The following is a 25,388-nucleotide window of genomic DNA, read 5'->3' as shown; positions in this document are numbered from 1 at the left end:
GTTGTCATGTTAGCATTTAAGCAAGCTAATGAGTTAGCGCTAGACCAGGGATGTCCAAACTGCGGCCCGCCGACGTCTTTAATTTGGCCCGTGAGACGTCATGAGTTTTAATAAGGAATCTGGCCCATGGAAATTTTAATTCCATTTAAATGACCCAATGCAAACAACCTTCCCTAGTCATGGTGCAAAAATAATGTTTATATATAACCACCACAAAAAGTCAGCACACATGGTCACACAAAACAACCTGCTCACTGAACTTTGTGGAAATTATTAAAAAAATGTCTGCGCACCATGAAACATTTTTAAATAGACCCTTATAAATACATTACAAAGCATGATGGGAAAAGTGCAATACACTCTCCACACTTATCCATGTATGGCGCATTTTAGCTGCTTGATATTTCTGTTTGATTGCAAAACTTTAAGGAGGTCGCCACGGATGTAAACAAGGTAGGAGTCGAACTTTCACATACTCTTAAAATCCAATTATATTAATTATTATTGATATATCCATTATATTAAAATAATATGATTAAATGTAGATCATAAGGTGCACTCAAAATCCTTTTTTTTTTTTTACAGTGCACCTTATAATCCGGTGCGCCTAATGTACGGAATAATTCTGGTTTTGCTTACTGACCTCAAAGCTATTTTATTTGGTACATGGTGTAATGATAAGTGTGAACAGTAGATGGCAGTCACACATAAGAGATACGTGTAGGCTGCAATATGATGACAGTCACACACAACAGATATGTGTGGACTGCAATATGACTCAAGTAAACAACACCAAAATATTATATGTTCCATTGAAAATATAGAACATTACAAAGTCGTTTTAGTACGACTTTAGATCATTTTAATATAAGACGGTAATACTAACCCTCTCGAGTTTTACCGCGGTTATCATTGATATTGTTTATCGCTACATCCCTGGTAGTGACTCTCACTCCTGTTAATTGACAAGCTCAGTACTAGCTGCTTGCCTGGCGAATGAGCATATCCATCATAGAAAGAAGCCAGAGACTACACCAAGTTAGCTAATAGTTACCATAAAAGTACCAAACAGTATTTTACCGTAAGTAACGGTGTTGTAACGTAAGAAATATCAATCAATCATCAATCAATGTTTATTTATATAGCCCTAAATCACAAGCCACAACAACATCCTCGGTACAGAGCCCACATAAGGGCAAGGAAAAACTCACCCCAGTGGGACGTCGATGTGAATGACTATGAGAAACCTTGGAAATATACATTAACCAGTGTATCTGTTACCATAACTGTTATGGAGAATGCATAATTGTTGAAGAGTTCTTTCTTTATTCATAGTCATGTTTAAATCAGCTAGTGTTTTTCCATTTGTACTCTTCCTATGTTTTTTTAGGAATATGTCCGCAAGTAAACATTGTTGTGTGTGTTACCTTGAAGGCTTGCAATGTAGGGGTTGGAGTACTACCTTATATCTTATCTGTAGTAGAACAATGAGCCTGTGTTCCTTTCTGGAGAGGGTGGGGGCTGTTTGCGTATTCAAGAAGTTGTCTCTTCCTGTTTGAATGTTAGACAATCCCGAGATGACGGTATGACTGTATTGATGTGGGCTGGTCTCCTGAAGCTTCAGTAAAACATGATAATATTGTTATTCTGTCTTGATGGTCCTTCTTACTCTGCATATACAGTATGTCATCTGAAAGAACTTGGGATTGACCAGTGAATTTAATTCCCTGAGAGGTAGACTGGTCAGACGCAACACTGCCTATTAGAGAAGCATCTCTATTTTAATACGCTATACGAAGGTTTCGTATTTCAAGAGTGCAGAAATGATGTTATCAATTATTGACTGGATAAAAAGGTAATTCTGAAAAGTGTTTATCTCATTCAAAACAAAGATCATACATTTATAAACAGCAACATTTACAGAGAGGAGAGACGTCATATTCATTTACCATGCCGTAAAATGTTGACGTCAATCCCGCGCTCTGGGAGGTTGGTAATATTGTTGCGTCGGTCTCGTGCGCCTCGGCTGGCCGTCTCCTCCACGGCGAAACTCAAGCGAACTGTCGTAGTAAGCATCATCTTCTTCCTGTTGTAAAGTCGGGGACGTTAAACGTTATTTCTGAATCGACTCCTCGTCCATTTGACCATTAATGCATTTTTTTTTTTTTTTTTTACATCACTAAGTAGCAGACATGATTTTGCTGATGAATTCAATTCCCACCTTCATTCATGATTTCTTTTCTCCTTACCGAGACGTCAGCAGTCACAGGCCTGATGTTATGGAGGAGGACCTCTTCACAGTTGCCATAATCACTAAATACGACCACAGCTGTAGAGCCTGACGGATGCACAGCATCTATTCTGGCATGGTAGAACTTCACGAGTGCAGGGGAAGACATGTGCACACGTTAGGATGGAGACAATTTCATCGCGACAAATGCAAAATAATAATAATAATAATTAAAGCTGCAAGCAGCATTGGTCGGGCCCGCGTATTTGGCAGGTGCTAGTCCTAAGTGTCCCAATACTTTTGTCAAGTCTTAGTCCCAAGTGTCCCAATACTTTTGTCAAGTTTTAGTCCCAAGTATCCCAATACTTTTGTCCAGTTTTCGGCCTAAATGTCCCAATACTTTTGTCCAGTGGAAGTCATAAGTGTCCCAATACTTTTGTCTACTTTTAGTCCGAAGTGTCCCAATACTTTTGTCTAGTGTACCTACCTTGTCTGCATTGTGTGGGCACGCTGGTGCTTCCTGCTTTTAAGCAGCCATCTTGAGAAAACAGCAGCGCAGCAGCATCAGCGCAGCGGTTCTTTGAAGGCTCATAAAATCAAAACCGGAGCAGTTATAAAAATTATTTCGATAACTTTTATTTGGAAGGGTTCAATCTCATCTCTCTCCTGTGTGAGTTTGAAGCCGAAACGATGACGGGGAAAATTGCAAACTTCCTGTTGATTTTTGCTGAGGGTTGTCAATCTATGAAAAGTAGGTCTAAGTGAGACCTACATAGAGGTTTTTGTTTCATGTCTCTCTGACTTTCCCAGTGGGAGTTACAGGCAGTTTTGGCATTTTTTTCTTCCGAGGAGCAGTTTTTTCTGCGTTTTATTAAAAAATTGCGGTAGAGCACAATTTTGAGATTTGGGGTTAGGTTTTTTTCATTAAATCACAATTTTAGCCAGTCCTGATGTGTGTGTTCAGTTTGGTGAGTTTTGAAGCATGTTAAGGGGGTCAAATTACAGCTCAAAGAGGCAAAAGTGACTGTTTTTAGTACTTTTTTGTCTTGAAGGGGGAATTGCCAACTTCCTGTTGATTTTTGCCCGAGAATATACTATTATGAAATCTAGGTCTAAGTCACACCTACATAAAGGTTTTTGTATCAGGTATCTCCGACCTTCCTAGTGGGAGTTACAGGCAGTCTAGTTGTTTTTCTTCGTAGGGGGCGCTGGAGCGCAATTTTGAGTTTTGAGGTTTGGTTTTTTGATAAAAAGTTTTGCCGTATATTACTGATGGTGAGTTTTGAAGTATGTTAAGGGGGTCAAATTACAGCGCAAAGTTGCGGAAGAATAATAATAATAATAATAATAAGAAAGAATAAAACCTTACAAATTCAATAGGTCCTTATGTCCCATTGCATAAGGACTCCCTGTGGGAGTCCTTATGCAATGGGCCATGCGGGCCCTAATAATAATAGATTTTATTTGTAAAAAGCACTTTACATTGAGTAAACAACCTCAAAGTGCTACAGTGTATTATAAAAAAATAAAAACTAGAACAGCCAAATAGTTACAACTAGTATGCAGATATCTAAAAAAAGGCTTTTTTTAAAAAAAAGAAGGGTTTTTAAGCCTTTTTTAAAAGGATCCACAGTCTGTAGTGCCCTCAGGTGGTCAGGGAGAGCGTTCCACAGACTGGGAGCGGCGGAGCAGAAAGCCCGGTCTCCCATTGTTCGTAGATGAGATAAAACACGATCAACACTGACACTGGCATCTAGCGGGGTGTCTAAAGTGCGGCCCGGGGGACATTTGTGGCTCGTAGCTTTTTTTTTTTTTTTTTTTTTAGTAGCTCTGGGCACAGTCGTTAGCATTCTAATATATTAGCATGCTAGCTTTTTTAAACACATTTTTTGGGTCGCATTTAGGTACTTGATGCATGCTAAAGTAAGCAGGCTAGCATTTTAAAATCCATTTTTCAGGTTCATATTTTGGTACCTAACGCACATTACAGTTAGAGATGTCCGATAATGGCTTTTTTGCCGATATCCCGATATTGTCCGACTCTTAATTACCGATTCCTATATCAACCGATACTGATATATACAGTCGTGGAATTAACACATTATTATGCCTAATTTTGTTGTGGTGGCCCCGCTGGATGCATTAAACAATGTAACAAGGTTTTCCAAAATAAATCAACTCAAGTTATGGAAAAAAATGCCAACATGGCACTGCCATATTTATTATTGAAGTCACAAAGTGCATTATTTTTTGTAACATGCCTCAAAACAGCAGGGTTGAGGTGTGGGGGGGTGTATATTGTAGCGTCCCGTGAGAGTTAGCGCTGTAAGGGGTTCTGGGTATTTGTTCTGTTGTGTTTATGTCGTGTTACGGTGCGGATGTTCTCCCGAAATGTGTTTGTCATTCTTGTTTGGTGTGGGTTCACAGTGTGGCGCATATTTGTAACAGTGTTACGGTTGTTTATACGGCCACCCTCGGTGTGACCTGTATGGCTGTTTTACTGCGAAAAGCCGTAGATATTATGTGATTGGGCCGGCACGCAAATGCAGTGCCTTTAAGGCACGCCCCCAATGTTGTTGTCTGGGTGGAAGTCGGGAGAAATTCGGGAGAATGGTTGCCCCGGGAGATTTTCGGGAGGGCCACTGAAATTCGGGAGTCTCCTGGGAAAATCGGGAGGGTTGGCAAGTATGACTGTACTTCTCCCTACATCCGTGTACCACTCCGTACAGCGGCGTTTTAAAAAGTCATCAAATTGACTTTTTGAAACCGATACCGATAATTTCCGATATTACATTTTAAAGCATTTATCGGCCGATAATATCGCCAGTCCGATATTATCGGACATCTCTAATTAACATGCTAGCTTTTTTTTAGCGAAGGAGCGTCCTGAGAACACCGACACCCACCCAATCTGAGAAATTAACCATTGAAAGGCCGCATCGCACCAAAGCACGAGCCAGACACCGTGCTAGCCAGGGATGCCAAACGTCCAAACCGTGGACATTTATCCAAGAAAATATGGAGACACTGCCGATGGTGTGCCCGACATGTTGTGGCTCGTAGTTTTCTTCTTTTTAGTGGCTCGGGGCACAATCGTGAGCATTCTAATATATTAGCTAGCATTTTTAAACACATTTTTTGGGTCACATTTTAAGTTACCGTATTTTCCGCACTATTAGCCGCACCTAAAAACCACAAATTTACTCAAAAGCTGACAGTGCGGCTTATAACCCGGTGCGCTTTATATATGGATTAATATTAAGATTCATTTTCATAAAGTTTCGGTCTCGCAACTACGGTAAACAGCCGCCATCTTTTTTCCCCGTAGAAGAGGAAGTGCTTCTTCTTCTACGCAAACAACCGCCAAGGTAAGCACCCGCCCCCATAGAACAGGAAGCGCTTCTTCTTCTACTGTAAGCAACCACCCGCCCGCGTAGAAGAAGAAGAAGGGCGCGGATATTACGTTTCATTTCCTTTGTGTGTTTACATCTGTAAAGACCACAAAATGGCTCCTACTAAGCGACAGGTTTCCGGTTCATGAAAAGACGCAATCTCTCCATCCGCACACGGACTACTATTTCACAGCAACTGCCTAAAGACTTTCAAGAAAAGCTGGCTACTTTCCGTGCATATTGTAAAAACAAGATAGCTGAAAAAAAGATCCGGCCAGAGAACATTATCAACATGGACGAGGTTCCACTGACTTTTGATATTCCTGTGAACCGCACTGTGGATACAACGGGAGCACGTACGGTGAATATTCGCACCACAGGGAATGAGAAGTCATCCTTCACTGTGGTTCTAGCTTGCCATAATAATGGCCAGAAACTTCCACCCATGGTGATATTCAAAAGGAAGACCTTGCCAAAAGAGACCTTTCCAGCCGGCGTCATCATAAAAGCCAACTCGAAAGGATGGATGGATGAAGAAAAGATGAGCGAGTGGTTAAGGTAAGTTTACGCGAAGAGGCCGGGTGGCTTTTTTCACGCAGCTTCGTCCATGTTGATATACGACTCCATGCGCGCCCACATCACGCTGGTTTTTAATATATTATTAAAGTTTGACTGACCTATCTGACTGTTTTTTTGACATTCCTTTAGCGCAGTTAGATGCGGCTTATAACACGGGGCGGCTTATAGGTGGACAAAGTTTTGAAATATGCCGTTCATTGAAGGCGCGGCTTATAACCCAGGGCGGCTTATGGTGCGGAAAATACGGTAAGTTAAGTTAAAGTACCAATGATTGTCACACACACACTAGGTGTGGTGAAATTATTCTCTGCATTTGACCCATCACCCTTGATCACCCCCTGGGAGGTGAGGGGAGCAGTGGGCAGCAGCGGTGGCCGCGCCCGGGAATAATTTTTTGGTGATTTAACCCCCAATTCCAACCCTTGATGCTGAGTGCCAAGCAGAGAGGTAATGGGTCCCATTTTTATAGTCTTTGGTATGACTCGGCCGGGGTTTGAACTCACAACCTACCGATCTCAGGGTGGACACTCTAACCACTGAATTTTGGTACTTGATGCATGGTAACATAAGCAGGCTAGCATTTTAAATACATTTTTCAGGTTCACACCTCTATGTAATACATTTTGGTACCTAACGCACATTACAGCTACAATTTTAGCATGCTAAAATTAATATGCTGGATATTTTTAGCAGGTATACACCTCAGTGTCACATATTTTGGTATTTCACTAATGCAAATTGTAAGCATGCTATTATTAGCATTGTAGCATAGCACTGTTATTATATTACCGTATTTTCCGCACTATTAGCCGCACCTAAAAACCACAAATTTACTCAAAAGCTGACAGTGCGGCTTTTAACCCGGTGCGCTTTATATATGGATTAATATTAAGATTCATTTTCATAAAGTTTCGGTCTCGCAACTACGGTAAACAGCCGCCATCTTTTTTCCCCGTAGAAGAGGAAGTGCTTCTTCTTCTACGCAAGCAACCGCCAAGGTAAGCACCCGCCCCCATAGAACAGGAAGCGCTTCTTCTTCTACTGTAAGCAACCACCCGCCCGCGTAGAAGAAGAAGAAGCGCGCGGATATTACCGTACGTTTCATTTCCTTTGTGTGTTTACATCTGTAAAGACCACAAAATGGCTCCTACTAAGCGACAGGGATCCGGTTCATGAAAAGACGCAATCTCTCCATCCGCACACGGATTACTATTTCACAGCAACTGCCTAAAGACTTTCAAGAAAAGCTGGCTACTTTCGGTGCATATTGTAAAAACAAGATAGCTGAAAAAAAGATCCGGCCAGAGAACATTATCAACATGGACGAGGTTCCACTGACTTTTGATATTCCTGTGAACCGCACTGTGGATACAACGGGAGCACGTACAGTGAATATTCGCACCACAGGGAATGAGAAGTCATCCTTCACTGTGGTTCTAGCTTGCCATGCTAATGGCCAGAAACTTCCACCCATGGTGATATTCAAAAGGAAGACCTTGCCAAAAGAGACCTTTCCAGCCGGCGTCATCATAAAAGCTAACTCGAAGGGATGGATGAAGAAAAGATGAGCGAGTGGTTAAGGTAAGTTTAAGTTTACGCGAAGAGGCCGGGTGGCTTTTTTCACGCAGCTCCGTCCATGTTGATATACGATTCCATGCGCGCCCACATCACGCTGGTTTTAATATATTATTAAAGTTTGACTGACCTATTTGACTGTTTTTTTGACATTCCTTTAGCGCAGTTAGATGCGGCTTACAACACGGGGCGGCTTATAGGTGGACAAAGTTTTGAAATATGCCGTTCATTGAAGGCGCGGCTTATAACCCAGGGCGCCTTATGGTGCGGAAAATACGGTAGTTATTTTTTAGCTCATTTTGCTCATATTTTTTGTTACTTGATGCTATCTGGTCAGCGTGCTAACTGTTAGCATTTCAGAGGGGCTTTGGCTTTTTTGGCATTCACACGAAATTTATAAAGAAATTGAATTTTTTTTTTAGTTCTTTGAAAAAAATCTATATATTGTACTGGTTTGTAATGGCCTACACATCCTTTGATCTTTCAGTCATTGCCATCAGTGAAAAAAGTTTGGGTACCCTTGATTTGATGCATACAACTTTGGTACCTCAATTTACGATTATTTTTGAGATACAAGCTTTTTCTCTGCTTTTTGTTATGCTTTAAGTTGCAAGCATCAATTTGAGTCCAAAAACAAGACGAAGAAAGCTAGTGCGAAGGAGCGTCCCGAGACCGAGAACAAGAAGCAGACGACACCCACCCAATCAGAGAAACTAACCATTGAAAGTTTGCATCGCACCAAAGCATAAGCCAGACTATGTGCTACCCAGGGATGCCAAACATCCAAAACTGTGGACATTTATCCATGAAAATATGGAGACGCTGCCGATGGTGTTCCCAACATGTTTCAGTTTGTCGGCGTTAGCGCTTATACTAACAATATCACTAATACTTGATTACTAATATTTAGGTCACGACATGTAAATGGAGTATTGTTGGTGGTTTTGGGATGTTTTTCTAGAGGGCTTTATGGGTGCAGTAGTGTACTCTCATTAGCTGTATTGTTAGCCACCTCGTACTTGCCAAATTTAACAACTTAGAATGCGCAGAAAAAAAAATCTGGTCTTACTTAAGGATAGGCAAAATTCCCCCCCCAAAAACAGTGCAGTTCCCCTTTAATTCGAGTTGCAATGTTGTTTCATGCTTGCAATTCATGAAACTTAATTGTAATTTGGGAGACATTCTCAATTCAGGTAAGTATGAGATATAAGTAAGACATACATACGTGATACATACCTTTCTGTCCTCCCAGTATAAAGCGAGGCACTGATCTCCAGACTTCCAAGCCTGATCAATATTATTGCTTTTCTCTGACCTCGGACCTTCTCTCGGACCTTGGCCTTTACCTTGCCAAGACTTCGCTTTGGGTGCTGGATTATTAAGAGTGTTCCTCTTTGGAGGTTGCTCCCTGTGGGCAGGACCAGATGTATTTGTTGGCTTGATTGGCCCAGTTCTTTTGGGTACCACATCTCCATTTTGGTAATTAGACGGACCCCCTGTCAAGAACTGAGAATCCTGTGACATTTCCACTTCACAGGATATTCCGAAGCTTGCTCCCTTGAAGTTTGGCACTGCGCTGTCCCTTTGATGGTCAAAGTAGCTTGGTCGCTCAGCCTTTACTTTTCTTCTGAAGCTGTTTGGGTTGGGGTTGGGGTTAGGGTGGGGGTCATTTTCAGAAGGATTGGTCGGTTTAGATGAGGGTGCGTTGTCCTTTGTCCCCCTCCTGACGGATGCTCCAGCCATGTTCGCACCATCGCAGTTTCTTGATCGCTGGGTAAAAGACCCGGCTGATTCACTCTGCTGTTGAGGTTCCTTGGAGCGTGTGAAGGCCGAGGCGAAACCATGCTCGTCGTCCATGTCTCTCCTGTCATTCCGCCTGTCGAATGTTCCCCGCGACGACCGATCTTGTCCCTTCCAGTGCTGGCCTGATGAGGTTTGGGAGGTCGTACAGTTCGAGAAGGTCTCCTGGCCTGGTTTGGGAAAGTCTATGTCCCTGTGGAAGCGCGGTGGCCTGTCGTTCTTTCTTTGACGAGGATCGTTGTTTGACGAGAACCTGGCGTTAGATGCATCTTTGGAGTAGTAGTCCGAGCCATGGACATTTGCTCTATCATCATGTCGCTGAGAAGCCTGTGTCTTTGGCTCTGAAACACATGAAGCACGCTCAGTCAGAATATGTTGCGATGACATATACTGTATTTTCCGCACTATAAGCCGCACCTAAAAACCACAAATTTACTCAAAAGCTGACAGTGCGGCTTATAACCCGGTGCGCTTTATATATGGATTAATATTAAGATTCATTTTCATAAAGTTTCGGTCTCGCAACTACGGTAAACAGCCGCCATCTTTTTTCCCCGTAGAAGAGGAAGTGCTTCTTCTTCTACGCAAGCAACCGCCAAGGTAAGCACCCGGCCCCATAGAACAGGAAGCGCTTCTTCTTCTACTGTAAGCAACCACCCGCCCCCATAGAAGAAGAAGAAGCGCGCGGATATTACGTTTCATTTCCTTTGTGTGTTTACATCTGTAAAGACCACAAAATGGCTCCTACTAAGCGACAGGTTTCCGGTTCATGAAAAGACGCAATCTCTCCATCCGCACACGGACTACTATTTCACAGCAACTGCCTAAAGACTTTCAAGAAAAGCTGGCTACTTTCCGTGCATATTGTAAAAACAAGATAGCTGAAAAAAAGATCCGGCCAGAGAACATTATCAACATGGACGAGGTTCCACTGACTTTTGATATTCCTGTGAACCGCACTGTGGATACAACGGGAGCACGTACGGTGAATATTCGCACCACAGGGAATGAGAAGTCATCCTTCACTGTGGTTCTAGCTTGCCATGCTAATGGCCAGAAACTTCCACCCATGGTGATATTCAAAAGGAAGACCTTGCCAAAAGAGACCTTTCCAGCCGGCGTCATCATAAAAGCTAACTCGAAGGGATGGATGGATGAAGAAAAGATGAGCGAGTGGTTAAGGTAAGTTTACGCGAAGAGGCCTGGTGGCTTTTTTCACGCAGCTCCGTCCATGTTGATATACGACTCCATGCGCGCCCACATCACGCTGGTTTTTAATATATTATTAAAGTTTGACTGACCTATCTGACTGTTTTTTTGACATTCCTTTAGCGCAGTTAGATGCGGCTTACAACACGGGGCGGCTTATAGGTGGACAAAGTTTTGAAATATGCCGTTCATTGAAGGCGCGGCTTATAACCCAGGGCGCCTTATGGTGCGGAAAATACGGTATGTGTATTAGGGATGAACGGTTGGTTCTGGTACTGTTCGAAACGCGTCTGTAGCTCGGATCAGGGTTTTCTTTGTGGTAATTCTTTGAGAATTGGTCAATAAATACGGAATCTACATGAAATATCACATGCTATTATTGTGAGAAGGCTCATTGTCTGGGGAAGACCTGTGTCTGGGCCCGCTTATCATCCCCGAATCACTCAGGTTGCATGTTTTCTTCCAACTAGATTTTCACCGGAGTCATTACCATTACACAGGTCAGACAAAAAAAAATAGAATATTGTGTCAAAGTCCATTAATGTCAGCAATTCAATTTTAAATATGAAACTAATATGTGATATAAACTCATTACATGACCTACTCAGTGGCCTAGTGGTTAGAGCAGGGGTGGAAAAATCCCTGATTACCTGGAATTACCAGGAATTTACCCTCCATGAAAATTGAAGAGGCAATATACAAACCTCTCCATATCCCACATTTCTCAATAGATTCGAACTGTTCCAACATCCACACACTTCACTCACCCTGGACATTTAAACATTTCAGTTCCACTCATGTATATTGGTGATTCGGCAGCTTCCGGAATTGCCAATTCCAGATTGTAATAATTTTGATGATCATGGTTTACAGTTTTTGAAACCCCCACATTTTCTGAGGTTTGAAATTCAAGGTTTTCATAAGCTGCGGGGCATTAAAGTTTTTTTCCCCAGAGGTGTCCCTGCCAAAAATTGATTTCCGCCACTTGAGCACACATGCTTGTTAAAACTGCACTACTAGGGCTTATTCTGTCAACAACTAATTACTACATGTCAGATAAACTCTTGTATTCAAGGTTATTGTAAGGATTTTTTATTATTCAAGCCTTTATCGTGTCCAAAAAATGAAGGTGTTGGCTATTTCTATGGTATTAATGTGACTGTAAAGGACTGATATTGATATGCTAAAACCTCCTCCTTGTTTAAAAGCTACACTGTTCTTTGTTCCCAAACAAAATAAATAATAAATGAAGTGTTTGGATGTATTTAATAATATCAAAGTAATATTTTGATATTGGCACATCTCACCTGTTCATAATTTACACAAACACCCTTAGACGTGTCAATATCAAAACATTACTTTGAATCACTTTTCGTCAACCATAAGTTGCCGTTTGGGGTAGGTGTCAGCTTTCTAAAGGGTAATTCCCAAAGCCCATGTCACTGTGGAGGGGGGCGTGGCCTGAGGGGTGTGCAAGGACCGGCCTCGAAGACAGCGACAGGTGAGTAGATGGCCCAGGTGGGCCTTGTTATCTAATCACCTGTCGCCTTTATTAGCAGCAGCCGGGACGAGACACGGCGGTTGGAGTTGGAGCGAGGGCGAGACACGCGAGACTGAGAAGGAAAACATATAAATTGCTGGAAAGCATGAAAAAATAAAAAGACTTGATTCAAAAGATCTACCGGTCTCCCGAAGATCTGTCGGCCAGGAGAACCAACACCAGAGGGAAACTTTCACAGTCATATATTAATTTCACCTTGTAAATCTAAATGACGGACCAAACAACCCTTTGCACGATAATCAAATTTTTTGAGTTTCACCTGTACTATCAAGCTCAAAGTTATTCACACTCCTATACAATTTAACTTGAAGTTACTTTAATTCAACCAGCAAGTTTTTTGACCAGTGCCTCCATTGAGATGCCCCCCTCTACCTCAAAGAACTACTCAACCACAAATCCTCCACACGACATCTCCGCTCCGGACAGGCTAACCTCCTCCAACCTCCGAGGACAAAGCTACGAATAATGGGAGACCGGGCTTTCTGCTCCGCCGCTCCCAGTCTGTGGAACGCTCTCCCTGACCACCTGAGGGCACCACAGACTGTGGATGCTTTTAAAAAAGGCTTAAAAACCCTGCTTTTTAAAAAAGCCTTTTTTTTTTTAGATGTATGCATTAGGGATGTCCCGATCCAGGTTTTTGCACTTACGATCCGATACCGATATTGTTTTTGCATTTCCGATCCGATACCGATACTGACCGATACTGGCCTATCCGAGCATGTATTAAAGTTTAAAGTTATTTAGCCTACGTAGTTGTCAGAATCATGTTGAAAAGGGTTTTAGTACTCTTGATAACAACTAGCCAGCTGAATTAGGGGAGTTTGAATAATACACAATGGTTGGTAACAAGAAACTGACCTGTTTATTCAAGGATAAACACAAAATAGACAAAATTATACATGACAAACAGAAATGGCATCATTGAACTAGGGCTGGGCGATATGGCCTTTTTTTAATATTGCGATATTTTAAGGCCATATTGCGATACACGATATATATCTCGATATTTTGCCTTAGCCTTGAATGAACACTTGATGCATATAATCACATCAGTATGATGATTCTATGTGTTTTGATTGATTGATTGAGACTTTTATTAGTAGGTTGCACAGTGAAGTACATATTCCGTACAATTGACCACTAAATGGTAACACCCGAATAAGTTTTTCAACTTGTTTAAGTCGGGGTCCACTTAAATTGATTCATGATACAGATATATACTATCAGATATATACTATCATCATAATACAGTCATCACACAAGATAATCACATTAAATTATTTACATTATTAATAATCCAGGGTGTGGAGGGGGGCGCCGGATGTAAGTGTCAAAAAGACAGCCAAAAGAGTTTGATATGAGAATAAATCTAAAGTTAAAATATAGGGTAGAAATACACCCATTTGCAGGAAATGTAGTCTTGATTTTCAACATGTTCTTTCAAGGCTTGCATGTCTACATTAAAACATTCTTCTTCATACTGCATTAATATATGCTACTTTTAAACTTTCATGCAGAGAAGGAAATCACAACTAAAAAAATCACACATTTTTTCATACGGTGTTGATGTGGAAATTTTTGCCTCTGCATTTTGACGGTGTGGACGTGTGGCACCGAATGGAGATAAGCGTCTCGACAGACGTCACAATATTTGAACAATGATGACGAAAACTGTTGTCTCTGTCGTGTCCGTGTGTCGAAAATTGTTATGCGCTTATTTTTTTATTTGATTTTGTGCGTGGCATAGATTTGCCGTGCGCAGAGGACGCTTGAGCAGGCGCGCACCTTAGCGGCTGCGCTAGCATCACAGCTAACGTTAGCCATGCCGCTACCTCGCTCTCTGCTGGGAGAGGACGTATACGTATGTGACGTATGACGTGACAGTATGTGACGTATGACGTGACAGTATGTGACGTGTGTAAGAAGGTGCGCTCGCTGTCTGTGAGAAGGAGACACAGGAAAGAGTGAGAAGAGCCTGTCGTGTAATGCCAGCAGCTAAAAGCAACTGTGTGAGAATTGTGGATGTGTTGAAGGTGTGCTGGAAAATGCGGAACGGAAATTACGGAGCAGCAGAAAAGTGGAATGTATTATTTAAATAGGTGCGTTGGAAAACACGGACCGGAGTTTTTTTTAAAACTGGATCTGGATCGGCATTTTCCCATGCCTTGCCGATACGCAATTTTTGGCAAATATCGGCAGCCGATCCGATCCAAATATCGGATCGGAACATCCCTAATATGCATACTAGTTTTAGCTATTTGGCTGTTCTAGTTTTTATTTATTTTTTATTTTTTTAATACACTGTAGCACTTTGAGGTTGTTTACTCAATGCACAGTGCTTTTTATAAATAAAATCGATTATTATTGTTATTAGAAATGACACCAGGCATCTCCCAGAAGATAATAAGGCGAGGCACAAGAGGTATCATTGTGGAAAAACATAAAAGTCGTAACTTGTTGCTGACTTAAGACATTTGAGGCTGGGACCTTTTTACTCACCAGCAATGGAAAAAACCCCCATCTTGGATTCAAGGAAGTCAAAAAGAGTGCTTGGCGCAGAGGGCCTTCCTCCAGGACACTCCTCCTCGCCATCATTCCTGGACCGACCTCTTCCCTTACCTCTGCCTGTAGACATCATAATAATGAGTGACATATCTATATATTTCTGAGCAGTGCAAGGTACATACCTAAAAACAGTCTTTTCTCAAGAATCAATCAAACACATTTAAGTTGTTCTCACATCAACACGGATACAAAATCATGAGAATATATTTGATTAAATGCTATTCGAAACCTTTATGCTGGGCTACAGAAAGTATTTCAGAAATAGAAAAGGTAAAGGTAGAAATGTTGAATGCATGGTGTGACAACACAGTATGAACCTTAAATTCAATCTCAAAAGTGACACATTTTTATATTACAGTACATCTTTTCAAGTGAAAACATCAGAAATGAAATGTGGATATACTTTAGAGCCGTATTCCTTAACCACAGCCCCCCAAAATATCCGTTTCTCAGCTGTGATCTGTATGAGTGTTGTAATACACATTTCCACCACTTGTGGCAGTAATGTGACTCAGTGATGTACATCCATCTATCCATCCATTTTCTACCGCTTGTCCCTTTTGATGTAATAGTTATTTATCATTATAATTATAATTTAGACTCTACTTCACCCTTTATATTCTATATGAAGTGCAATTTTGCCTGTCAATATTAATTTGAGCCATTTTATTTATTGTTTTGTCTTTCTATATTTCATACTTGCCAACCTTGAGACCTCCGATTTCGGGAGGTGGGGGGAGGGGGGTGGGGTTGGGGGCGTGGCTAAAAGGGGAGGAGTATATTTACAGCTAGAATTCACCAAGTCAAGTATTTCATATATATATATATATATATATATATATATATATATATATGTATATATATATATATATATATATATATATATATATATATATATATATATGTATGTGTGGGAAAAAATCACAAGACTACTTCATCTCTACAGGTCTGTTTCATGAGGGGTTCCCTCAATCATCAGGAGATTTTCTCCTGATGATTGAGGGAACCCCTCATGAAACAGACCTGTAGAGATGAAGTAGTCTTGTGATTTTTTCCCACACATACATATATATTGCGCTCTACCACGGTATCGAGCACTATTTTTTGGATAATCTTATTAAGACATATATATATATATATATATATATATATTTATTTTATTATATATATATATTAGATTATATATATATATGTATATATATATATATATATATATATATATATATATATAAAATAAATACTTGAATTTCAGTGTTCATTTATTTACACATATACACACACATAACACTCATCTACTCATTGTTGAGTTAAGGGTTGAATTGTCCATCCTTGTTCTATTCTCTGTCACTATTTTTCGAACCATGCTGAACACCCTCTCTGATGATGCATTGCTGTGTGGCACGCACAAAAGTGCTTTCATCAAATGCACTAGATGGCAGTATTGTCCTGTTTAAGAGTGTCACAACATTGCTGTTTACGGCAGACGAACTGCTTTACGGTATACAAAAAAGTGACTGCTGTTGTTGTGTGTTGTTGCCACGCTGGGAGGACGTTAATGAAACTGCCTAACAATAAACCCACATAAGAAACCAAGAACTCGCCCCCCATCATTCTATAGTTATAACGTGATTGGGCAGGTAGGCTTTTTTATATTGTGGAGGACCTGAGTCCGCCTGAATTCCGGGAGATTTTCGGGAGAAAATTTGTCCTGGGAGGTTTTCGGGAGAGGCGCTGAATTTCGGGAGTCTCCCGGAAAATCCGGGAGGGTTGGCAAGTATGCTATATTTGAACCTATTTTATTGCTTTTATCAAAGTGCTAAATTATGCTCTATGACAGCGTATTTAATTTTTATTATTTGTTTGTTTTATTTAACTTTAAAACCAATAAATTTAGCTGAACTTCGCCAATTTTGTCAAGAGTGGTCAAAAATTCATGCAGAAGCTTGCCAGAAGCTTGTGGATGGCTACCAAAAGCACCTTATTGCAGTGAAACTTGCCAAGGGACATGTAAGCAAATATTAACATTGCTGTATGTATACTTTTGACCCAGCACATTTGCTCACATTTTCAGTAGACCCATAATAAATTCATAAAATAACCAAACTTCATGAATGTTTTTTGTGACCAACAAGTATGTGCTCCAATCACTAAAATAAGAGAAATGATTGGAAACTCAAGACAGCCATGACATGATGTTCTTTACAAGTGTATGTAAACGTTTGACCACGACTGTATATACCACTATTCTTCCTTAATGACCATTTATTGCATTTCAGATCCTGTTTGTCCATCACAAACCTCGGGGCTGAGGCTTGTCTGTGACCACAGGGTGAGCTCTGCTGTCGCAGGTTCCCGTCAGAAGGCTGTTGAGTGCAACCTCAAGATTGTTGTTGTTGTCCATCAAGGCATGCCGGGCCGCGTCCCTGTTGAAGCCCATCTCCATGATGGTTCTCAGGGCGCGCTCGTCCACCTGGCGAGAGAAGGAGCGTCGATCTGGTCAGAGTAAGGTACACAATGTTCATTTATAAATGATGAGTACTGTCGGAGGCAGATATTTACATATATCCGGATTTAAGTGTTACTTCTTTTATTTCATAGTCATATTTGAAAACAGCTCGTGTTTTTCCATTTGTTCTCTTTCTGTTTGTCTGCAAGTAAACTGTGTGTGTTAACCTTGAAGCTTTGTAATGTAAGAAATAAAGATAATGTGCATGTGTTTTGACTAGAGAGACTTAAGAGGGGAGAGGGTTTTGTCGGGAGGGCAGACCAGTTTAGCCGCGCGATTGAATGTTCTATGCGGGACTGGTCTCAATGTATATATGCAAAGCTTTGCAAATATATTACAAAATACCTATTCTGTCTCTGGTGGTTTTTCAACTCAGCTTTAAGTGTCGTAAAGAGCTTGGGAGCGACTTGTGACTTGAATTCCCTGGGAGGAACAACTGGTCCAAAACGCAACAGTACAAAGCCTCTTTCACACTGAGAATCCTCAACTGTGGTGATAATTAGATGCGCGATGACGAGGTATTATTTCCTTCTTTTAACAGAAGGAAATAAGGCGGTGTAAACTTCACACCATCGTTCTTCACAAATTTACAATGCATTTAAACTGGGCGATAAAATTATATCAATATATAATGCGATATCAATTCAAAAAAAGCGCCCGATAAAACATAACATTTTTTTTCTCTTATGTTGGAAGAAACTGGAAGTTACAAAGCAAGGTTTGTTGCATGAACAAAGCAGTAAGTGATCACTGATCAGTGGGAGGACACGCTAACAGCCAACCTATCAAGTCAGGTTGCGCCATTTTGTTGCCAGGCGGTAGAGTGAGAAGAGAAGGTCAACATGAGTGCTGCAGAGAACGAAGAAATTGTCGATAAAACAGGAAAAGTCACCGCGACAGAATGGCAGTATTTTGGGATTTAAAAAAAATGGTGTGTGAATGTTTTGGAGCAGGTTACAGGTTAAAAAGCACCTCTTGGCTGCTGACGTACAACTTATAAACACATTGTTGGCCTAAAAGCGCCTAAAAAAATAAATTCATAAAATAAAACAAACTTGTGGGCCATCAATTGAATAGCCCGAATGATGAAAAAGAAAGGACCTAAGATGGAACCTTGCGGAACACCACTGGTTGAACAAATGACTACTGACTGCATCTGACGTAAACAAGCTACAACAACATATTAGTTACATAAATCATGTTACGAAAAAAATGCGTAATTGTCAAAAAGGAGAGGACTTGAAGGGGTGCCTTGAGGAACACCTTAATTCTCGCCTGATTTAGCCATTCCTTTAGCACTTTTGACCATACTTGCCAACCTTGAGACCTACGATTTCGGGAGGTGGGGGGAGGGGGTGGGCGTGGTCGGGGGTGGGGCGGGGGCGTGGTTAAGAGGGGAGGAGTATATTTACAGCTAGAATTCGCCAAGTCAAGTATTTCTCATATATATATATATATATATATATATATATATATATATATATATATATATATATATATATATATATATATATATATGTGTATATGTATATATCTAGGAAATACTTGACTTTCAGTGAATTATATATATATATATATATATATATATATATATATATATTTTTTTTTTATTATTTTTTTTTTTTTTTTTTTTTTTAAATTATATATATATATATGTATATATAAATAAAATAAATACTTGAAGGGCGTCACGGTGCAAGAGGGGTTAGTGCATCTGCCTCACAATACGAAGGTCCTGAGTAGTCTTGGGTTCAATCCCGGGCTCGGGATCTTTCTGTGTGGAGTTTGCATGTTCTCCCCTTGACTGCGTGGGTTCCCTCCGGGTACTCCGGCTTCCTCCCACCTCCAAAGACATGCACCTGGGGATAGGTTGATTGGCAACACTAAATTGGCCCTAGTGTGTGGATGTGAGTGTGAATGTTGTCTGTCTATCTGTGTTGGCCCTGCGATGAGGTGGCGACTTGTCCAGGGTGTACCCCGCCTTCCGCCCGATTGTAGCTGAGATAGGCTCCAGCGCCCCCCGCGACCCCAAAAGGGAATAAGCGGTAGAAAATGGATGGATGGATGGATGGATGGACCGTAGTCAGACCAATGTGGACCACCTTAGCCGTGCTCACCCTTTAGAGCACAGATGGCAAACTCAAGGCCCAGGGGCCAGACGTGGCCCTCGAAAGCCTGGAAATAATATGTATCAATAAAGTACTGTAACTTTTCTTACTAAATGTATTCTTTCTTTCTATTTTGGGCCAAAAAAAATAAATGTACTCCATGTAATCGCAAATTATGTTAACTTAAATACCGTCTAATTATGTAAAAATATATATAAACTTTCAAATCAGGGGCGTCACTAGCTTTTAAGGACAGGGGGGCTTTGCCCCCAGGAGATGCACAGGATGCGAGCGAATGTTACGCACGAGCACAAAACTTCACAAACAGCTAACAAAGACTTAGAAATTATTCATTGTTATTATCATAATTTTTTTTAAATGCACGGGACGAAATGAAATGCTCCCCGGGACGATGGCTTTTAACCATATATTTTCTTTTTCTTTTTATGTATTTATTCATTTTACATTTTATATTAAATGTCTTGGTTTTTCCTCCCTCTGAAAATCCTATTAAATGTTTAACAAGCCATCCTATAATAATAAAACAGCTATTAATGTAACAATACAATAAAACAAATATATTTAATAATGTTTTTTTCATTATTATAACAATAGGCTTATGTATATTACTTTATATAGATTCTACAAGAAACACAAAACTTAAAAAATAAATGATTTACAATTGCACACACAAGGTTTTGTGCAGCTTCACTCATTGTAAAGGAAGATAATGTGCTTCGTACACCTGCAGGACCGCAAGCAAGGTCGCAGAGAAAATGCGGGCTGGAATTTGAGTGATGTGGGCATTTTCTATATGAACAAGTGGAATGGATTGGATACCAACGCACGAAAGGGGCTCTCTACCTTACACTACGAAGTGAGGGGAAACTGAGTGAATAATAACAGGTTATATGATTATTTATTTAAACTAATATTTGGGCCACTTTATAATGAATATGTCGGCATTTATTTGTAAAAAAACAACAAAAAAACACCAAATTATTTAGAGGGGCTTAAGAATATTTTAGGGGGGCTTGAGCCCCCCTAAAATAGGCCTAACAACGCCAATGTTTCAAATCATTTTTTAAATAGAAATAAATACTAATAATAATGATTTGAAAGCAAGTTATCCATCAAATTGTGCAATATAAAAGTAGCAAAAGATTTCATGGTGAAATTGTGAAATTTACTGTGGTTTTTACAGCATTTTTCTCTAAAAAAAAAAAAAATACTTGTTTTACTGTAATAAACTGTAGTGCCGTTTTGGCATTTACAGTAATACACGGAAAAATCTACAGTTGTTGATTTGCGGTAAAAAAAACAACAAACTGGCAGCTCAGGTGCCCAAATTGTACTGTAAAATGTCATTTTTTTTAATTTACAGTAAAATAAACAAATTCAAATTTTACAGTAAAATTCTGGCAACTGAGCTGCCTTTTTTTTTTTTTTTACCATAAAAACAGCAGTACTGTTCTTCCATTTACAGTAATAAACACTTGATTGGCTGTAAGAAGCTCCCATCCCTCCAGGACCAGGAGGCGTGTGGGTCGGATCACAGCTGACTCTTCCCACCCTGCACACAAACTATTCTCCCCTCTCCCCTCAGGCAGGAGACTACGGTCCATCCAGACCCACACTTGAACAGTTTTTTCCCCTCGGCCATCAGGCACATGAACAATAACAAGATCTGATAGCTCAGTTACAGCTCTTTTTATTACCTATTCTGTGTTATATGTGTTTTATGTTGCACCATTGCACCATAAAAAAATTCCTAGTTTGTGAACCCGTTCTCAAACAATGGCAATAAAAACTATTCTGATTCTGATACATTTTGAGGTGAAATTATTGCAAATTACCATATTTTTTTTACATTTTAGTTTAAAAAAATCTAATAAAATGCATTTAAAAATTGTGTAATAATAGTATTCACTGTTAGACATACTTGCCAACCTTGAGACCTCCGATTTCGGGGGGGTGGGGGGGGGGCGTGGTTAAGAGGGGAGGAGTATATTTACAGCTAGAATTCACCAAGTCAAGTATTTCATATATATATATATATATATACATATATATATATATATATATATATATATAAGAAATACTTGACGAAATACTAAGTCAAGTATATCATATATATATATATATATATATATATATATATATATATATATATATATAAGAAATACTTGACAAAATACTAAGTCAAGTATTTCATATATATATATATATATATATATATATATATATATATATATATATATATATATATATATATATATATATATATATATATATATATAAGAAATACTTGACTTTCAGTGAATTCTAGCTATAAATATATATTTATTTTATTATATATATATATATATAAGAAATACTTGACGAAATACTAAGTCAAGTATTTTATATATATATATATATATATATATATATATATAAGAAATACTTGACTTACAGTGAATTCTAGCTATAAATGTATATTTATTTTATTATATATATTTATATATACGTATATATGTATATATATATATATATATATATATATATATATATATATATATATATACGTATACACTGAAATTCAAGTATTTATTATATATATATATATATATATATATACATATATATATATATATATATATATATATATATATATATATATATACACACATATACACATATATAAAATAAATACTTGAAATTCAGTGTTCATTTATTTACACATATACACACATAACACTCATCTACTCATTGTTGAGTTAAGGGTTGAATTGTCCATCCTTGTTCTATTCTCTGTCACTATTTTTCTAACCATGCTGAACACCCTCTCTGATGATGCATTGCTGTGTGGCACGCACTAAAGTGCTTTCATCAAATGCACTAGATGGCAGTATTGTCCTGTTTAAGAGTGTCACAACATTGCTGTTTACGGCAGACGAACTGCTTTACGGTAGACAAAAACATGACTGCTGTTGTTGTGTGTTGTTGCCGCGCTGGGAGGACGTTAATGAAACTGCCTAACAATAAACCCACATAAGAAACCAAGAACTCGCCCTCCATCATTCTACAGCTATAACGTGATTGGGCAGGTACGCTGTTTATATTGTGGGTTAGCGACTCAGGTCCGCATGGACCTGAGTCCGCCTGAATTTCAGGAGATTTTCGGGAGAAAATTTGTCCCGGGATGTTTTCGGGAGAGGCGCTGAATTTCGGGAGTTTCCCGGAAAATCCAGGAGGGTTGGCAAGTATGCTGTTAGAAGCGGCCCTCTGGGGGCCAAACATAACTGCAATGTGGCCCTCAGTGAAAACGACTTTGACACCTCTGCTGGCACTAAACTAGCAGAAAATAGTTGTTCTCAGGTTTGTCTGTTTTTTTAAACTTTATTAAGCATTTCTTACGTATTCCTTATTTTTGCACCTTCATTTTAAGAGCTTATTGTTAAGTGTTCAATGTGATTTTACTATTTTGTTTTGATGCTTGCGTTGACATTTCCTTTCTTCCTTGATAGCAGAATGGATTATAATCAGAGGAAGGTTACATTAAAAACTAAAATGTTTACATTTAGGATACTTTTCTCCTGCTCCTTAATTTTGATGGATCATAAAAAATATCAATAATTATTGATGTAGACCGATACAAAGTTTTCTGCCATATCGCCCATGATTTTAGCTTTTTTTCTCAACCACAAAATGACAGCATTGAAAGCACTCAACAATTACTTCATCAGCGTAAGTCCTGGTCTTAATTTTCATATGCTGCACTGCAAAAACTGAAATCTAAGTAAGATTAAATATGTCAAATAAGGGTGATATTTGCTTATTTTCTGTCTGATAAGATAATTCTTCTCACTAAGCAGATTTTATGTTAAGAGTGTTTTACTTGTTTTAAGGTTTTGGTCCTTAATGATCTCAGTAAGATATTACAGCTTGTAGCTGAGATTTGATGACCAATATTGAGTAAAACATGCTTGAAACTAGAATATCAACTGTTGCAAAGCTGTGTCATCAACACTCACAAGTATAAAACTACTTTTATAAAGTAATAATTTCTTACTTCGAGCATGAAAAAAAAAATCATGATGCCGAGCGCATATCATTATGTCAAGATAATGGCACTAGCATTTACTTCATTTAAAGATAGATAGCTAGATAGATAGATAGATAGTAGAGATGCGCGGTTTGCGGACACAACTGCGGAGTCCGCGGATAAACCGCGGGTCGGGCGGGTAAAAATAGATTTTAAATAGATGCGGGCGGTTGGCGGTTGAACCAATTCGTAAATATATATACATAGTTAAATGTTGTTACCCACATACGAAAAACGAGCAGCACTCTTTGAAACAGTCAATTGTTCATCAGGCACCGCGTCCCAGCAACAAGTGGCGCAAGTGAGCGCTCCTTCAGCGCAGCCGGGCGCATTTTAGAGGCCAGGCGCTCTCGCATGAATCCTGGCACTGTAGATGCCATTTTATTCCTGCATAGTGCTAACAAAAAAAAAAGTAAGTAGACATACGGTTGGATATGTTAAACGAATTAGTCTACGTTACCTATAGGCTATACCAAATAAGTCCATGTCTAACCTATATTGAGTTCGGTCAGCTAAATAATTTTGATGGTTACGTGTTGTTTGGGCGCACTACAATGCAAAGGAATTAAGGCAATTGCGTTGTTTATTGTGTTTTTTTTCTATTGGAGATATACTACTATGTGTGAATAATTATTTGGCCTCGCTTTCAAGTGAAGCGCATCTCCGATTGGCGACAATGTAAGGATATTTAGCCTGCTTTGTTTGTCGCGACCGTCTATTTTCATTATAATTCAAGTTTGATGATAAAGTGCAGTCTGATGGGTTTGATTTCCCCCCTTCAGCTATTTGCCTTGGCCAATAAGTTGCAGGTAATTTATTATTATTATTTATTTAATTTATTTTTGTTTAAATAGAGATGACATAGACATATAGTTTGTGCGCGTGATTGACAGCCTAAGGCTTATGAGGCACATTTTTTTTTTTTTTTTAAATTTCAACTTAAAAACGTATGAGCCTATGCCTACAACATAGGCTATGTGTTTATCTTTATTTTCCTGCCTGTCGTTGACAATGGAGATTGTCTGATATTTTGTCATGGCTGCAGATCAATCAATAAAGGTTCATCTTTGTCGCAAAATTGTTCACTGCTTCACTGTGCACCCCGCCCTCGTCCCTATTTGAGCATTATAACGTTAACAAGTTAATATTCATTGAAATAAATTCAGAACATTTTTTTTACCTGACGAAAATATAGGCCTAGTCTTTCTAAAACATTTTTTTAACTTCTTAAAAGCCTCGTTCTGCTTGCTGCAACTGCGCACACAAAGTGTGAGGAACGCACTATCTGAGGGCATTGGCAACAATAGTCAACACTTTCTTAATGGAAATGACAATAATATTATAATAATGATAAATAATATTATCACGCATTAATATCTCTTAGCCACGAATGCGTGGCCAAGAGATGCGTGGCACGCATTGAATGTCTGTGCTGCATTGGATCAGTCTCCTTTCTTTAACAGGCAAAAGCTTTATAACCTCACTAATGCCTTGCATCGTCTATATTAGATATATAACAACGGGCGGGTGCGGGCGGGTGTGGTTTTGATAAAATGTTGGTTCGGGTGAGGCGGATGGTTGACGACTTTTGTGATGCGGTTGCGGATGAAATAATTGCCTATCCACGCATCTCTAATAGATAGATAGATAGATAGATAGATAGGTATTTATTGCCATTGCACAAGTACAACAAAACTTTGTAGAAGAATATTTTCCAACATAGAGCAAAAAGGTTTCTTTTTTTTTTTTCTACCAAGAAAAGTGCACTTGTTATTA

General features: G+C 39.3%; 1 protein-coding gene across 4 annotated transcripts in view; it reads right to left on the bottom strand.

The window, feature by feature from the left end:
• Window positions 1-1,152: 1,152 nt before the first annotated feature.
• tdrd3 (tudor domain containing 3) overlaps window positions 1,153-25,388 on the bottom strand; it is a 61,938-nt gene continuing 37,702 nt past the window's right edge. For 2 of the 4 annotated variants that reach the window (XM_061974699.2, XM_061974701.2), the window contains 5 exons: window positions 17,210-17,381; window positions 14,846-14,971; window positions 9,013-9,917; window positions 2,250-2,375; window positions 1,685-2,086 (listed from right to left, as the gene is read on the bottom strand). In XM_061974699.2, the coding sequence (XP_061830683.2) occupies window positions 1,970-2,086; window positions 2,250-2,375; window positions 9,013-9,917; window positions 14,846-14,971; window positions 17,210-17,381 (1,446 nt within the window). In that variant the 3' untranslated portion in view covers window positions 1,685-1,969. Of the gene's footprint in view, window positions 1,552-1,684; window positions 2,087-2,221; window positions 2,376-9,012; window positions 9,918-14,845; window positions 14,972-17,209; window positions 17,382-25,388 lie in introns of those variants that run through there. The other 2 variants (XM_072914806.1, XM_061974700.2) reach the window with 2 other exon arrangements.

This window comes from Nerophis lumbriciformis, linkage group LG15, assembly GCF_033978685.3.
Source record: "Nerophis lumbriciformis linkage group LG15, RoL_Nlum_v2.1, whole genome shotgun sequence".
Taxonomy (NCBI): Eukaryota; Metazoa; Chordata; class Actinopteri; order Syngnathiformes; family Syngnathidae; genus Nerophis; species Nerophis lumbriciformis.
This window is presented reverse-complemented; position numbering and strand designations above follow the sequence as displayed.